The sequence below is a fragment of the Numida meleagris genome, chromosome 2, assembly GCF_002078875.1.
Source record: "Numida meleagris isolate 19003 breed g44 Domestic line chromosome 2, NumMel1.0, whole genome shotgun sequence".
Classification (NCBI taxonomy): Eukaryota; Metazoa; Chordata; class Aves; order Galliformes; family Numididae; genus Numida; species Numida meleagris.
In genome coordinates, this window is record NC_034410.1 from 67,090,083 (window position 1) to 67,106,889 (window position 16,807).

The window sequence follows — 16,807 nt, forward strand, 5'->3', positions numbered from 1 at the left end:
AATTTTAATCTGAACTAGCATTTTTTTCCCTTTTAATTCTTGATTAAGGTTTAAAATATGAAAGCACTTGTAATTCTAATTCTTAATAATAGGTCTAAACTCCAAAGTATTTATTACAGTGAAAAGTTAAAAGCTGGAAAAGCTGGAAAAGACTTTGATGTAATTCATATGATAGAGTGATATGCTTTTTGGAAGCTACCTAGTTGCCTTTATAATAAAAAGCTAATTGGTTTTGTTTGCTTTCTCCTGTTAAGCCGCTCTCCAAGCAGGGAAAGGAAGAGACCCCGATGGGAGGAGGAAAGAGAAAGGTGGTCTGAGAGCCAGAGCACCAACAAAGAAAAAAATTACACTAGTATCAAAGACAAGGAGTCAGAGGAAAATGCATCTGAAAAAAATGAAGATGAAGATGATGAATTACTTAAACCAGTCTGGGTTCGCTGTACCCATTCTGAAAGCTATTATTCCAATGACCCTATGGATCAAGTGGTACGTTCATGAGAACACTGAAAATACTGCACACTGGCCTTTTTTGGTTATTTGATTGCTCAGTTCATGTGAATGCTTCAGCAGAATTGTGTTTTGTGTCGTTCAGTGTTGAATCCTTCTCCCAACCATCTCAGTCTTTAACAACAGATGAGATTTTATAGCTCTATTCTCCGTTTTCATTGGTTTGTTTAATCTATTTTCATTTGGATTAATGGTACATTGGAGAGGGACATTGTCTCCATATGAAAAGGTATTTTCTGCTATGCCAGTATTTGATCAAAACTACTTAAAGTGCCTTATTTTCCCTTAAATGCTGAAAAAGTTTTGTGCAGAAGGAGGAAGTCTTTTTTTATTTGCCAGTAATGGCTACTGGGAGGGCAGGGGAGTAGTGTTTGGGTGAGGAGGTTTATCTTCTTCTTTTCTCTTTGTTTTAGAGAATTACATGAAGGGTGAAATCACTAATTCAAAGCAGGCAACAAAGTGGGCTAAGTTCTGTGTTTCTAGGGTGTTATATGATTCTTTTGAATTGCAAAATATTTGCACAGGAGGTCTCCTGTTTCTTTTAAATCTGAGCTGTTAGAAATCAGTACTGAGCTTTATTAAATATACTTAGCCATAGTTCTGCTTGGCTTAGTCAATGGTAATTGACTAAGTTGATGATAATTCTCCAACAAATGAGATTCTCTGCTCATTCACCTAATGGAGCAATGTAATTTACACTAAAGCCATATCAAGTATTTCTGTATTTCATTTAAACTACAGCGCTGAGATCTGTCTTTTTACACAGGCTTTTTATTGTGAAACACTGATACATATTGTTCTCTTGGGTCAGCATTGCCTTTGCTTTTTTCCTGTTTTCTTAATTAACAGGGGGACTCTACTGTGGTAGGAACAAGCAAACTCCGAGATCTGTATGAAAAGTTTGAGGAGGAGCTAGGAAAACGACAGGCAAAAGCCAAAGCAGCCAGGCCACCGTGGGAGCCACCAAAGACCAAGCTGGATGAAGATCTCGGTAGGCAGAGATAATGGCAAAGCTTTGAAATAGAGCAATCTATAGATCACCTGTTTTTGTTTTTTTTTTTTTGAAGTTGTATGTTTTCAATGATATCAGTGGGCTAATACCTGTTTTTAAATCCATCCTTTCTATTGCAATTCCATTGAGTTTTATTTTTGACTGAAGTAGAGCTAGATGCTATATCTATAAAGCCTAAGGGAAAAGAGAGTATCCAGCATTGCTTTATACTGAAGTCTCTTCTGTGGAATGGAAGCGCCCTGTGTGTAATCAGGTAAGCCAAATTGTAGTGTACAGGATGCTTTGAGGAGCTCCAACTCTCTGTATTTATAAAAAGGAAGCAAGAGCAGGGATGATAAACTCATATGGCTGCCTGTTATGGCATTGTATTCATTTTACTTCTGCACTGTATTTTTGCTATGCAACTCTGTTTGTCATCATCCTATGCAGAAGTATTAATTTGCAAAAGAGTTTGCATTGTCATGGTTCCCATATGGCTCTTTTGCAGTGAAATGAATTTGCTAGCTGTATCGGTTACTGGGGGAAATACTGGTTGAAACAGCAGGCCATACTTTTTGATAACAATTTGAAGTCACTGAAAGCTATTTTCTGATTTTGTTTACTGGGAACTGTTTAGTTGTTACTGTATTTCCAGCATTTCAGCATTAGGTAGTATGCTTTTTCACACACAAAGTAAGTTGCGTTCAGGAAATTCTTAGGCATGTCCCATTGACTTAGAAAGCCAGCCCAGCAGAATATCTAAGTGATGCTTTGTATTTGGTTGTTGAGCTGCTTAGACTCACCGATCTGAGCTTAGTAACTCTCACAATCAAATACCTGAAATTCTAAGGTTGAAATATGGGTGTATATAATGACAGTCATTTATATGCTGGAAGTTAAAATGGTAAGATAAAGATGAAAGGACAAAAAATAAACAATAAGATTCCTATTTTATTTAAGCTGTGTAGCGAAAACGCGTGCTTTTCTGGATAGCAGATTTGCATGCTTGAATTCACTTAGGAATAACTAAAGCCTACTGCACATTTAGAAGACAGATTTTCATGTACATGGTTGAAGGGCATCACTACTACATTCACCTTATCTGTCTAAGCTTCACTTGGATCTCCACAGAAAGTGTTTCTTCTCTGCTCCAGGATAGAAGTGATGAGGCCAAGAGCAACGTGAGCTGTTTTCCTTCTTCCACGGCTCTGCATCTGCACTGTACCCTGGGCCTGTGGCATTGTACCTGTGCAATCTTCTCGCACAGCCACGCTTCTGTTGGGGCTAATAGTTTATCTTATTATGTAGCTAGCCAAATGCCTCTGTCCTGCCTTTCATTAGCAGTAGCTGTATATTTTAGTGAGATAGTTAATGTGCTCCAAGATCATTTTTGATTATGGAAGGCTGATTTTCATGCATGAAATTTGGAATTGTGCACTGGTCTTTCAGAACTCCAGTTTATTCTCACAAGTCCCGTGCTGTTTTTGCATTTAAAGTTAGACTTACACAGCTTGTTAATTTTTGTCAGAGAATTTTTTAGTGTCAAGTGTTTGCATATATTTGTGTGGGTATGCGTATATGCATGTTCAAACAAAACTTACTTGCAACCGAATGCATGTGACCTCTGTAAACCATATGTCCCAAGGACCAGCAGCTCATACTGAATTAAGGACTATGTAAGAATACATACTGATTATTCTTTTGCCTTAAAAAAAAAAAAAAAAAAAAAAAATGGAAGGACATTACTAGCAAACTTCCAAGCGCTGGCGATGTAGTTGTAAGTGTATTTTCTCTTAAGTAAAATTTAGAACTGGAAGGAGCAGAAGAAGCAGTCTAGGAGTTTCTAGAGTGTTTGAAAGTAACTTCCTGATGCAGAGCCTACCAGGGGAGGTGCCCCGCTAGACCTGTTCTTCACAAACAGAGAAGGACCGGTGGGAGATAAGGAGCCTGGGAGCTGTCTTGGGCAGAGCAGCCATGAAATGGTAGAGTTCTCAATTCTTGGGGAAGTCAGGAGAGGTGTCAGCCAAACTGCTGCCTTGGACTTCTGGAGGGTGGAGAGTCCCTTGGGATTCAGTCCTGAAGGAGAAAGGGGTCCAGGAAGGCTGGTTGTTCCTCAAGGAGGAAGCCTTAGAGGAGTGGGAGCAGGCTGTCCCTCTTGCTGTAAGATGAACTGGTGGGGTGGAAGACAGTTGCAGCTGAACAGGGAATATTTATTTATTTAAACTGGAGCCAAGAAGATCAGTGGAAATGTATGACAAAACATCCATAAGAGTGGTTTCTAAGTACCACAGGAGCTTAGGGATATGTGAGATCAGGCTCTAAGTTTTTGGATTAGGTCCAGTACTTAATACCATCACTTTGACAGCAGTGCAGAGGAGACATTTTAACAAGTGTGAGACCTGTGCTTTTTTTTTTCCCCCTTCAGCATTTTTCTTTCCTTTGATAAATCAGAGGAATTGTTTCAGTAAATATGGAGAAAATGTCAAAAAAAAAAGAAAAAAAAAAAGGAAGGCTCATTAGAACAGGGCTTCTGTGAAAGTTAAGACTGAATTCATTCAGGTTTCAGCAGCAGCTTTTTTTCAGTCATTTCAAGGCTTTCTTCACATCTGTTTTCTACTATGTGATAACTGATTCATTAGAGCTACTTGATTTTAAAGATGAGTAATGGCATGCATCCTGTGATAATTGTATCCATGTGTGCTGTCTGGAAACTTGTGACTAGACCTTGTCCTGCTACGGCCAGGAAGTATTTTGTAGGTAAAATGTAACTGAACGTGAGTGTTTTACTTGTAGCAATCTGAATTAGCTTTCTTAAAAAGCAGGGGTTTCTGTTTATCTTGTTCTTGTGAATTTATGTCTTATTTCTCTTTTCTATATCTTCTTTTTGTTTAACTTCAGGGTAATATTTGTATCAATTGTAGCTGTATAGTCTTGTTTCACTAAGCATTTTAAAGTCATTTAACTTAAATTCCTCATCAACAGCTGATCAGTGGTGTCACTGGACAGCCAAACTGCAAACAGATGCCATTGATGTAGGTCTTCTAATATCCATAGCATTTGTTGTCACTTCTAATTAAAAATGAAGTTGCTGTCATTTTCATTAGAGTGAATGTCACACACTGCTTAAACTTTCATTGTGCCACTGTGAGCTATGACCTGTTAGAGAACGCATTGGTTCTGAAAGGAGAACGTGTGGAAGTGTTTTTTCAACTAACTTTGTTTTCCCTGCTTGAATCAGAGAGCTCCACTGACTCAGAATGCGACTCTGATGATGACAGCAGCTGCTCTAGCAGTTCGGATTCAGAAGTTTTTGATGTCATTGCGGAAATTAAGCGTAAAAAAGCACACCCTGATCGCCTTCATGAGGAGCTATGGTACAATGATCCAGGACAGGTATGGTGGGAGGAAATAGTTTTGTTTCTGAAAGTCTTTCTCCCCTGTGGACCTAAAGTTCTGCACTGTTCTTAGATATGCTGAGACATCTGTTTCTGTATGCTTCCCCTGCCCTTTCCCTATTCTGTCTCATCTTCTTCAAAACACTTGATTTCAAGTGTGTGGCTCCAGATTGTGAATCCTGTGGAGTATTCGGCTGGAATCATGTCTGACAGTGTTAATAAAACCTGAACTGCTAGCAGTGTGCTAATTCTGTCCTATTAGCCCTGAGATAAAGGTACACAGATGAGTTCTGGGATCAAGAGAAGGCAGCATGTTTATCTCCTTTACAAATTATTCACCTAAAAGCTCTCCGCTCATAATGATAAATAATGTTTTAAATATGCTGTTAATGCTCCTAATTTCTTGTCTAATGGTTGTTTTGTAATTGCATGGAGATTATAGTTCTCATTAAATGTGATTGCTGAGCTCACAAAATGTTGTTTTGAATGTATACATTGCACAGAAGACTAGTTTTTGTTTGCGAATTTGCCATCTTCATCTTTCTTAGTTAAATATTTTATGGTCTATTCTAACTCCTTGTCAAATGGCAACCCAGTAAATTTATTTTTCTGGCACTTTGTATGATTCATAAGTCCAGAATGCAGCAAATCACAGTGCCAAGAGTTACTGCAATGCTTATTGCTGCTGTGGTAATTCAGAGGTCTGTTGAATATTCTATTACTAACTCATATTTATGCTTCTAGTTTAAAAAAAAAATCATAATTTGAGCTAGCTGCTTTTATTTATATGGAAAACAAAATTAGCGAACTGTTTAGGCATTTAACTGAAAAAGATGTGTGTTGCTCTTGGGCACATTTCAAAGTGATGTTCTAGCCCGTAATATGAAGTAGGATAACTTACATGAATAGTTCCCAGAATGTGTGGTTTATGAGTTTCCTGCTGAAAAGCTTTCCTTCCCAAACTTTCTTGAGATTTGTTCCTGTGTATCTCACTTGATTCTCAAGCCCTGAGCTTTACAGGTACTTCACGTCTCCATCAGTCTCGTTCTGTGTATTTAAAGTAACAGACGCAGTGTTAATGCTGAACAGTTCCAAGAACTGAGTTTGTTTCAGAAGTAAGTGCCAAGTAAAACTTTCAAATGGTCTGCTTTACGTACCTTGTTTGACATGCTTGCTAGCTGCAGATGGGTTAATCAGGGCCAGGCTTTCAGTGAGTGAACTGAGTGGGACTATTTGAATGCAGAGACTTCAGTGTATATTTACGTGTTCATGTTTAAGGTCCAAGTTTTATTTTAGACAGACATGCTGTTTGTGTGTATATGAAATGGAAAAGGTGCACATCACAGCAGAACTGTACAATTCTGCTGACACTGTTTTCCCATTTTGTGCTTCTGAAGCAGTCGTGGAGTTATAATGCTATTGTGTGTTTTTCTTACATTAGTCTATACTGTTTCCATTTTTACTGGCTTAAGAGCATCCACTTAATCTAAGCATAACAGGCTTTTAGAAGCATCAGCATTCCTGGCATTAAAACCAACATACTTTTCCGGACACAATCACCTACAGTTTTTCAATGAAAACAGAATCCTATTTTGTTTTTTGACAGATGAATGATGGACCACTGTGCAAGTGCAGTGCTAAAGCCCGACGAACAGGGATAAGACATGGCATTTATCCTGGTGAAGAGGTAAGTAGTTCTAAGGATTGCAGTTTTGAATACAGACTTACTGCAGTGAACTTGTGCTTGTGTTCTTAAGTTTTGCTTGTTTGTTGTTTTTTTTTTCCCATGGCTTACAGGCTTAGTAACAACTCGTCTGCAACATTAAATCACTTTGTGTAACCTCACACTTAAAATGCAATATTGGTAATTAAATCCACCTGAGAACTATGGAAAACTTTTGCCCATATGTGCTTGGTTGTAGGTTGTTAAAGTTTCTGAAGCACAACTATGGTAATAATAGAGAATGTAGGAAAGATGTCTCATTGTCAAGTGGATGAGTATGTTATAAGAACCCTCTTTTACTTTAAAAGAAAAAGTATATGCATTTGTAGGTCTGCTAGTGGAGAAGCAGCAAGTTTTTCATGAGGTGTTGCTTTGGCAATAAAAGCATGTCTGCACTACAAAACATCAAACAGTTTATTAAGTTTTTAATTAGTACTCAATTAGAAAAAAAAGTGCCCATCAGCTTCCTGAAACATCTGTAATGGTAGTGCCCTTCATTTGGAAAATGCTGTCAGAATACTGTTTGGTGATTTTTCCATAGAAATATTCATTTGCTTTGTGGTCAGTATTTCTGGAAATAGACCACCTTAAGGTTTTTGGTTTTTTAAAACAAACAAACAAAACAACTTGGTTGTAAACATGTAAGAAAGGAAACGTGTTGTTTTACACTTTACCTTTGTAAATGTCCTTTAAGAATTTAGTTTTTCAGTATGCCTTCTGAAGCGGTTACTGAAACATTCTTTTATTGCTCTGCAGTTGAGGATTTGTGAATGTTTCTGTTTCAAGGGATGAATTATTCCATTTCAGAAAAACGGCTTTGGTCTGAAGCTCTCCGTAAATCACTCAAGGATCAATTCCTCCCCGCATTGTCTCTAGTATTTTTCTTGCAGGCAAGGAGGAAGAAAACTTTAGCAGGAGAAAACTAATAAATAAAACTTCCTGCATGAAGGAGCGATACCAACTAGGAATGTGAGGCTTCAGAAAATCTAGTATATATTAATTTTTATCCTATCCTTCAGGTAATCCTGGCTAGCTTCTAAACAAGCTGGTTTGTAACTGTCTTGTCACAACAGTGAGAAGCATAACCTGCAGCTGAGCAGAGTAACCGCTCTGTTTCGTGGATGGGTTCTGCAACTGGCACAAGACTGTGCAGTGGTGTAGCTGCCTTGCTCTTGCACCAGGCCAACTTCTGTAGTGCTGTCTTGTGCAGCACCCCTCTTGTATCTTCTCACAGGCAGGTGTTATGACCTGACAGATTACAAATGCCAGGGATGGACTCTTCAGGGCGCAGATTTACCCCCAGCTGATGAGTGAATATTTGTCTCTTGATAATGTACTCAGATCTTCTCATGCAAGGCCTAAGTTTATTTCTGTAAAGTTCTAAAGTCGGTTTCTTGAAACAAATTAATACAAAAGAGGAAATCAGTCTTTTGTGTAAATAGTTGACTGCTATTTGTAGAAAACAGTGTCAAATGGCAAGTGAAATAGTTACAAGCAGCGTTTTTCTCTTTTTTGCTTTGAATAGCTTTAGAACTATTTCTGGAAGTGACTATATAGATAAAGCCAATTTCGCTTTTCCTGGAATGCTTAATTATGACTACCTGCTTTATTTAATTTTTCCTAGTGTGTACTTCACGGCTATTAGAAATGCTTTATTCTCTCTTTTAATCTAAATTTGCCTTGACTTTGCACGTAATTCTACTTATCTCTTTCTTTAAGCCCATTAAACCATGTCGCCCCATGACCAACAATGCTGGAAGACTGTACCACTATCGAATTACAGTGTCACCTCCCACAAACTTCTTAGTAAGTAGTTTACAAATAATTCTAACTAGAACTCTAATTTTGTTTTCAAGGTGGAAGTAGTACTGCTTCTTGTTTACTCCATGCTGCTTTTGCTTACCTTTTTAGACAGACAGACCTACTGTTATTGAGTATGATGACCATGAATATATCTTTGAAGGATTCTCCATGTTTTCGCATGCCCCGCTAACAAACGTAAGTATATTCCTTACACTGCACATGGGATTTATCTGGAAGGCAAACTATTTTTGCCCTGAAGTAGAACTTCACTCCAAAGGGTGTTACAAACTTCTTACCAGCATTGGAGACAGGAGGAAAACATTGGTGCTAATGCATCTCAGGTTTTGTCTTGTGTAATGGTGGTAGGCACTGCCTTCTAACTGTGACTGAGGCAGTGATGTGCATCACTGTAATGTTTGTACATTTCACAGTTTGAAAGTGAAATAAATCATGGAATAACTTGTTAAAACTGTCAATTGGTTTTAAATTGGATGAGGAGCTTTTTAAGTTGAAAAAGTTTGTTTAAAACAACAACAAAAAAACTGTTTTTTCCCTTAGTGACAAATGGAGATTGGACTCTTTTGAGATATCCCCTCTGAAAGGATTTCTCTCTTCCAAAAAATTACCTAGGCATATCTGTTACTTTCTAATATCTGTTCAATTTCTTCAGTAACTGAGCACTTCACAAATTTTAATAATAATCATGGGTTTTTAAGGCAATTGATTTTTTTCTTTTCAGAAAGCAAATATAACAACAAAAAAGTTGATACCAGATGACTCTGCTTTTGCAATATAAACTGTTAGCAATATCAGAACAAAAAATATGCAAATAATTAAAAATATCTGTACCTTTGTTCTTTCTTATCTTGATATTTCAAAGAATTTTTTTTTCAAATGCTCTGGGACATTGTTACTACATTCACCATCAATGCCAAAGCCCAGTATAAAAATGGTCATCAGTACAGGACTGCAAACTAAGAGGCACTGAGGGAAAACAAGTGTTTTTAGCTGACAGTTTGGTTAGTGAATATGACAACACTTTAGCTCTGGTGAGCAGAAGGGTCTGCTGTTGACAAGAACCATGCAAATCAGTGGTACTCAACCTGTGGGGTAGCACTGTGAAGCACTCCTGCCCTGCAGCATTAACTCAGCCTTGGGGTTCAATACAGATTTAGCCCAAGGCTTTATTTTCACTTTGCAAATGAGCAAAAAGGAATGGTTCTGTTGTTTTCTCTTATTAAAAGAATAAAGAGGCTACCTTATCTTTCACATACAATGCCTGCTATGTGACAAGAAGGCAGAGTGTTATGAAAATATTGTTTTATACTGAGAACAAGGAAAGCTCTTCTTGTTCGATGTGAGCAATACAGACATTAAACTGATTCTTATTGTAAAGTACGTGTGCTGAGGCTGGAATCAGATAGTAATTTCTCATTCCCACTAGGGGAAATGATCAACAGCAAATGATTACCTTTCTACTGATTTGAATATGATGCAACACTGTAGCTTGTTCCTGTTACAAACAGGCATAAAACCTTTCGGAAAGAGATCACCTGGCTGTTCTGAGAAGATTTTGGTCCACGTAACTTTCATTATAGCTGCCGTAGCAATTTCATATTACCAGACGAATGTTCTTTTAATATGTATTTTTTTTTTCTGTGTGGAACTCTAGTTAATGTAGATATTAGTCTGTAGTCGTCTCTCCAAAGCATTCATTTTCTACTTGGTAGCAAGAAAAAAAACTCTGAGCCTCTGAGTGAGAACATCCTAAACTGGTTGAACTTATGTGTTAGAAAGAAAGGAAATGTTCCCTGTATACTTTTAAAAAAGCATCACTAATTTGAATGGGACAGGTTTCCCTCTCACATTCTAGATGGAACATCATACTTGCAGAGTTTTTCTATTTTTGTATTCACAACATTTAATAGTTTAACAGTTGAAAGCCTAGGAAAGTTGAAGTCGTAGGAATGCAGTTTTTATATTTGATTGTTTCTTGTAAATCCTTGTGTCATCAGCAGGTGTACGTAGACAAAACAGTCAAGTGTTTTAACAGTGGGCTACGGGAAGGTGCAAGGAGAATATTGTCTTTATGTCCATTGATTTCAATGCAACCCTAGCACCGTTTGAATCTTTGTATGTATCTCAATGCAAAATAAACCTTGATCTGCATCAGTTTCCCAGATCATAGAATCACAAAGGTTGGAAAAGACCCATAAGATCATCCAGTCCAACTATCTACCTGTCAGCAATATTTCTCACTAAACCATGTTTCTCAACACTATATCTAAATGCTCCCTGAACACCTCCAGAGACTGTGACTCAACCACCTCCCTGGGCAGCCCATTCCAGCACCTGACCACTCTTTCAGAAAAGTAGAATTTCCTAATGTCCAGCCTGAATCTCCCCTGGTGCAACTTGAGGCCATTCCCCCTTGTCCTGTCACAAGTTACAAGAGAGAAGAGGCCGACCCCTAGCTCACTACAACCTCCCTTCAGGTAGTTACAGAGAGCAATAAGGTCTCCCTTCAGCCTCCTCTTCTCCAGACTGAACAATGCCAGCTCCCTCAGCCGCTCCTCATAAGGCCTGTGCTCAGACCCCTCACCAGCTTTGTTGCCCTTCTCTGAACATGCTCCAGGGCCTCAATGTCTTTTTTGCAGTGAGGGGCCCAAAACTGGGCACAGTACTCGAGGTGCGGCCTCACCAGGGCTGAGTACAGAGGGACAATGACTTCCCTACTCCTGCTAACAACACTGTTCCTGATACAATCCAGGATGCCATTGGCCTTCTTGGCCACCTGGGCACACTGCTGGCTTATGCTCAGCCAAGCATCGACCAATACCACCAGGTCTGTTTCCTCCACACAGCCTTCCAGCCACTCTGCCCCAAGCCTGTAGTGTTGCCTGGGGTTGTTGCGGCCAAAGTGCAGGACCCGGCACTTGGTCTCGTTGAACCTCATCCCATTGGCTTCAGCCCAGAGATCCAGCCTGTCCATATCCCTCTGTAGGACCTTGCTACCCCCAGGCAGATCAACACTCTTACACTTGCAAGGGCAGTGGATGGTAGGATTAAGCATCTTTGTAGTTTTTAGAAATGTGGCTTTTTGGCTTAAAAAATATAAATCCAAGAAAATCCACAAAACAACAACTGCAAAACAACCTTCAGCAGTCTGTGGATTTTTCCAGCGTAGGTAGAGAAATGAATTACATGTTTTTCTTACTAGTTAGATGCGTGAACTTGTAGGAATATTTATTGAATGAAATTATACACATCTTCAACATTTATCCTGAAGGTCTTAGATTGTATTTTCATCACTTAATGCTGTTTTTTTTAGGATTGTGTTGCTAACTGAATTGGCAACATGCTAAAAACAGCTTACCTTCAGGTTAGTGTATCAGTCTGATATATTGTATCACCAAAAATAAATCCATTTCCAAACAAACAAGTGAGAGCGGGTGTGTAAATTTTTGAATGAACTTTGCTTTTTCTTCTAAACAAACCTTTATCTCCAGTAGATGGCATCATTCAATCTTACTTTACTATCCTGTCAGCCCTGTGTTATTGGAGGTGGAGGTTAGAATTGGTGCTTCCCTTGTAAATGCTTGCATTCCTATCTTTGTGTGATCCCACTAAGTAGCTGTTTTAGTAAGTTCCCTTTTCAGCAGATAGTAATACCTTTAATACATAATTGTATTAACTGTACATTTGACACTGTAAGGTTTTTCATGCTGAATCTCTTTTCCTTCCAGATTCCTCTATGTAAAGTAATCAGATTTAACATTGACTATACAATTCATTTCATTGAAGAGATGATGCCTGAGGTAAGAAGGATAATTAGTCAAAAAGTCAGAGTGGGTTAAGAGTTGTTGATATGCTTAATGGATTAAACTCTTCAGAATCCCTTCTTCTAGAGAGATGGTAAGAGACAGGCTATGTTCTGAATGAATGTCTGAAAAGGAATTTTCACTCAGAAGTGTTAGCATAAATCCATCCACCTAGGCTATCATATATTAAAATCAAATAGTAAGAAGTGCTTTTATTCATTTTAAGTTACATACATTGTCAGATACTCTATCTGTGAGCCAACTTAGGCATTATCCTTATTTTACAGATGATAAAAATAATGAATGTGGAGGTGCTGGTTTTCCAGACCGACATGAGTCAATGCTAAGCTGAAACTTAATCTTGAGTGTGATGCTCTAAGGATCACTTATCAGTACTTACTATAAGCTGTTGCCAAAACAAATTTCCGGTGGATACAAACAAAGCACATTCAGTTCATAATGTTTTTTTTTTTATTATTAGAAATTAATCTCTGGTAAAGCCAGTTTGTGAATTAAATTGTGTTGGAACAGCAGATGTAGGTACAGAAATACCTCTGCATATTAACTACAAAGATAGGATCAGTGTTTTAGCCTGATAGTTACGTCTTTCTTTCTAGTTATCTCCTTATTTGTTGTTCAACACTATCTGAAATATATGCAAGATCTCTGAAATTCCTCAGCAAGATTAATGTGATCAGTGTAGGTCATTTCTTATTACTGAATCTGATGTGTTGTCTTTGTGGACTCCTGGTCTGATGCCTGTATCTAAAGCCTACTTTGAAACCATCTTTACTAATGCACTGTTCTGAAACATTGTGTTGTTGAGCTTGGAAGTTATGGCCATTTTCATACACGTATAACTTATGTTATCCTGTCATGATCTGATCTTGTTTGTTCAGGAAGACTTTTTAAAGCAACATTTCCTACACTTCTGGTTGAAAGCTCCTTGCTGTGGAGGAACTGTTTCCCTACCTGATGAGCAAGAGCTGTTTTTTTTGTTTGTTCTTTTGCCCCCCACCGCCCCCTTCCTGCTGGCTCTTAAGGTCATAATCCTCTATTTACATTGTACTGTCTTGTTGCTATGGAAAAAGTGAACATTATACTACAGCTGATAACTTGTGAGCTTTTATTATAAACAGGTAGGAAAAACTGAATATTAAAAAGATCCTTCTCAGAAATATTATTGTCTGCTTAGCTTACTCAGGAGAAAGTGAAAGTGTTTAGGTGCATGGTGAATTACCAGATTCATGATTTCTGCCAATGGAGCGGATGTAGGCATTACATAAAGAATCTTCATTATGATGCTTTCTTGATAGTGCTTTTCTGACTAGACCACTGTGCTGCAGTAAATGATTAAAGATGCATCAATACTGTTTCCAAAGCCCCGTTTCTAGCAGCTGACAAATCTGAAGACACCGGTAGTAGCATTATCTATATTACAATATTATGTAATCATAAAGCTGTTTGTTTTTATTCCACAGAATTTTTGTGTGAAAGGTCTTGAGCTGTTCTCTTCTTATCTATTCAAAGATATTCTGGAGCTCTATGACTGGAATCTTAAAGGTAACTTTTACTTCCAAAAGAAAAAAAAGAAAAGCTTTGGGAAATAGACCTCTGTTTTGCTTTTTTCTTTTTCTTTTTTTCTTTTTTAATGTTTTTAATATAAACTGGGGAATGACCTTGAAATAATAGTCAAATGGTGTATTAAGTGAGAGGAGCAAACTTGGACTTCGTTCTTTGAGAAGGTGAAATTTATTGAAGGTTGTTAGTGGGGATAAGAGCAATTAAAATGCAAAAGTCTGGCATTATTTTCTCACAGATTAACTAAATTTCTTCCTTAATCCAAAAACTGACCATTTTAATGAAATGGTAACTCTTACTGTTTGTTATTAGACAGTATTGTGTGCAGGGTATTGTCACATACAAGATGCCAGGTAAAATATCCTGTTTTTACAAGCTAAAAAAAAAATACTCATGCAGTATTTCTCAACAATCAGCTCACAAAGCAGTGTCATACAGACTGCTTTAGAAGGGTAAGTTACTGTAGCTGAATGTTTTTAACTTGTTGAGATGAAAATGTGTGTTCCTGGGAAGACTGACAGAGGAGAATTTCAGGAATGATCCTTTCCTTGGTCTGAAAGAAAACAAAGAAAAATTCAAAGGAATTTTAATTAAGAATCCGTAGGGGTGTTTTCCTGTCTTGACGTAGTAGAGATGTGCTGTGCACTTGTAGTTAAACAGAGGAGCACACAAATTTCATACATTTTGTGTAGTCTTTTTTGGGTGAGTGTCTTCAAATATTAATGTTGTTTTGTACCACTGGTTCTGATTGCTTTTTTTTTTTTTTTTTAAATGGCAGATACTTACTGTTTTTGTTTTTATTTTCATTGCAAGGGTTTGGATGATGAAATAGGAAAGGAGAGAAACACTAAATCATATCTTGGAAATTTCCTTTTTATTTTTATTATTGTAATAGGAAACAACTACAAACCACTAAGCGGGAGGGACTAATCAGAAACTAGTGCTTTGCCTCTAAAACTTAAGTGGATAAACTTTATAAAACATAATTTTCTTTGCAGTTTTAAATAAAACACTGTGTTTTTTAGATTCTTTATTTTTTGAAGCTACTGTAGCTTCCTTTGAAATTGTCCATGTGGAAGCATTTATTAGAAGTTGCTCTTATGTTCCTTCATGCGTTTTACTACTTTTCTGTCTGAAATTTAAGCCCTATCAAATATAATCACTGGCCATTGATTTCGTCTGGGGCAGGGTTTCTTTCTTTTTTTTTTCTTCTTTTGCAAATCTGTTGCTGTTCATAAACTTTCCATGTTTTTTTTTCCTTCATATTTAAGGTCCTTCACTTGAAAATGATTCTGTTTCCTGCCCCAGATTTCACTTCATGCCACGATTTGTGAGATTTCTTCCAGGTAATGTAATAAGATCTTAAATTCATTGCAGGTCAAATAGTTCAGTTGTGAAGAACTGATGTCTCCATCTGAAGTCTTTCACGATCACTGATGGTTTGTGTAGATTACTCAGCACCAGAATTCTGATGGGCAGGCCAGGTATCACCCTCAGCTTTTGTCTGTTGTATGGTGACTGTAGGCAGTGTTGGGTCATTCCTTATCCATCCTGTTATGGAGCTGTAGGATTTGAGCAGTGTTAGTATCTACTCTCACACATGAAACTGAATTTCTTGTTCCCTCTGCTATTCAGGATACGTGCCATGTGATTACATTGAAATTATTGATGTGCAGTTTTGAGGATCAGCAAGATTGTCACTCCTGAGCACAGGCTGCTCTGCTTCTTTCTTCTTTTATCTTTAATGTAAGTTTCGATCTTGCAAGAAACGGTGAAAGAAAGAAAAACACCATTGCAGTACAGTTCAACCCTAGCCTGCCAGCCAAGGACAAGCTTGAGTGCAGAGAGCTATGCTCAGTTTGAGTGAACAGCTTACAAAAGCATTTAACACATCCTAAGATAGTAGGACAGACTTTCAGTTGGTATAAATGTCATGGCACCGTTGAAAATGTGTCCTGCTGAGATCCTGCCAGTGATTATTCTGAAAGGGTTGTGTGGAAAGGAAGATGTGCTCAGCTGCTGGACTGAGAGCACAGATTAGATGTGAAACGGACTTCATCAAGAGGGCTGTGGCCTGAAGGTGCTCTCTGCTTTGGGCTTTGGAACTTGGTTGTTATATTAATTATAGCTTTAGCTAAATGAGGTTTGGCTCGCTACTGTGGAGAGTACTGAAGGCTAGATGACTGTATTTCTAATTGTTGTTCCTTCCTGAATACACAATACTATTCAATCAGAAGCAGAGCTGTGAGGCTTGCTAGCAAACATTGATTTGGTTCTGCTGAAGCAATTTACAGAATAAGCCATCAAGCCACATGTGGCTGATTAACTTGACCTCATCACAAAATGAGAACAAGTTTGACCTGCCTGGACTGTGTAGCTTGAGGGTGTTTTCCAGTTACTTAGGAGTTTTTACATTCTGATTTGTTTTGCTTTAGTTCAGAAGTCAGCTCTTCCTGTGTTGCTGGATTTATTGGCAGGGAGAGATTAGTCTGTCCAACATGTATTCCTTTGTGTTTCTCTTTTAATGCTCTCAGTTCTCTAATTCTGTATAAAAATGGCTTTTCCTGTTACTTCTGCATGTATAGTTAGTTTCTAGTATCTTTATGATGATATATTTCTAATTACGTATACATTTTATATTATTCTCTGAGATGTCCTTGGGGATTTTAAATCCCCGAGAGAGTGGGAATCCATGTCCTTCAGATATTGTTGCAAAACATTATTTGTGTCTGTTCAAACAAGATACACTGTTACAAAAGATCTCCATTCATCCATCAGCTGCTTCCTTGAAGACAGAAATCAGCTGATTTCTCTTTCTTCCTACTTACCTTTCTAATTTTTCTATTGTGGTCTGAAAAGTCAAGGTTTAGGATGCCAGGTTTTTGTAGAATCATTGAATAGCTTAGGTTGGAAGGGACCTTAAAGATCGTCTAGGTCCAACCCCACTGCCATGGGCAGATCAGGCTGCCCAGGAACCCATCCAACG

The 16,807-nt window shown here is 37.9% G+C and overlaps 1 protein-coding gene across 2 annotated transcripts in view; it reads left to right on the top strand.

Annotated features, from left to right (window-relative positions):
- The window catches only part of DROSHA (drosha ribonuclease III), a 67,962-nt gene that overhangs the window by 5,550 nt on the left and 45,605 nt on the right, over positions 1 to 16,807 (top strand). For both annotated transcript variants that reach the window (XM_021388931.1, XM_021388932.1), the window contains exons 5-13: positions 255 to 486; positions 1,357 to 1,498; positions 4,737 to 4,891; positions 6,500 to 6,580; positions 8,336 to 8,422; positions 8,528 to 8,614; positions 12,166 to 12,237; positions 13,722 to 13,803; positions 15,093 to 15,167. In XM_021388931.1, coding sequence (XP_021244606.1) covers positions 255 to 486; positions 1,357 to 1,498; positions 4,737 to 4,891; positions 6,500 to 6,580; positions 8,336 to 8,422; positions 8,528 to 8,614; positions 12,166 to 12,237; positions 13,722 to 13,803; positions 15,093 to 15,167 — 1,013 coding nt within the window. The remainder of the gene's footprint in view (positions 1 to 254; positions 487 to 1,356; positions 1,499 to 4,736; positions 4,892 to 6,499; positions 6,581 to 8,335; positions 8,423 to 8,527; positions 8,615 to 12,165; positions 12,238 to 13,721; positions 13,804 to 15,092; positions 15,168 to 16,807) is intronic.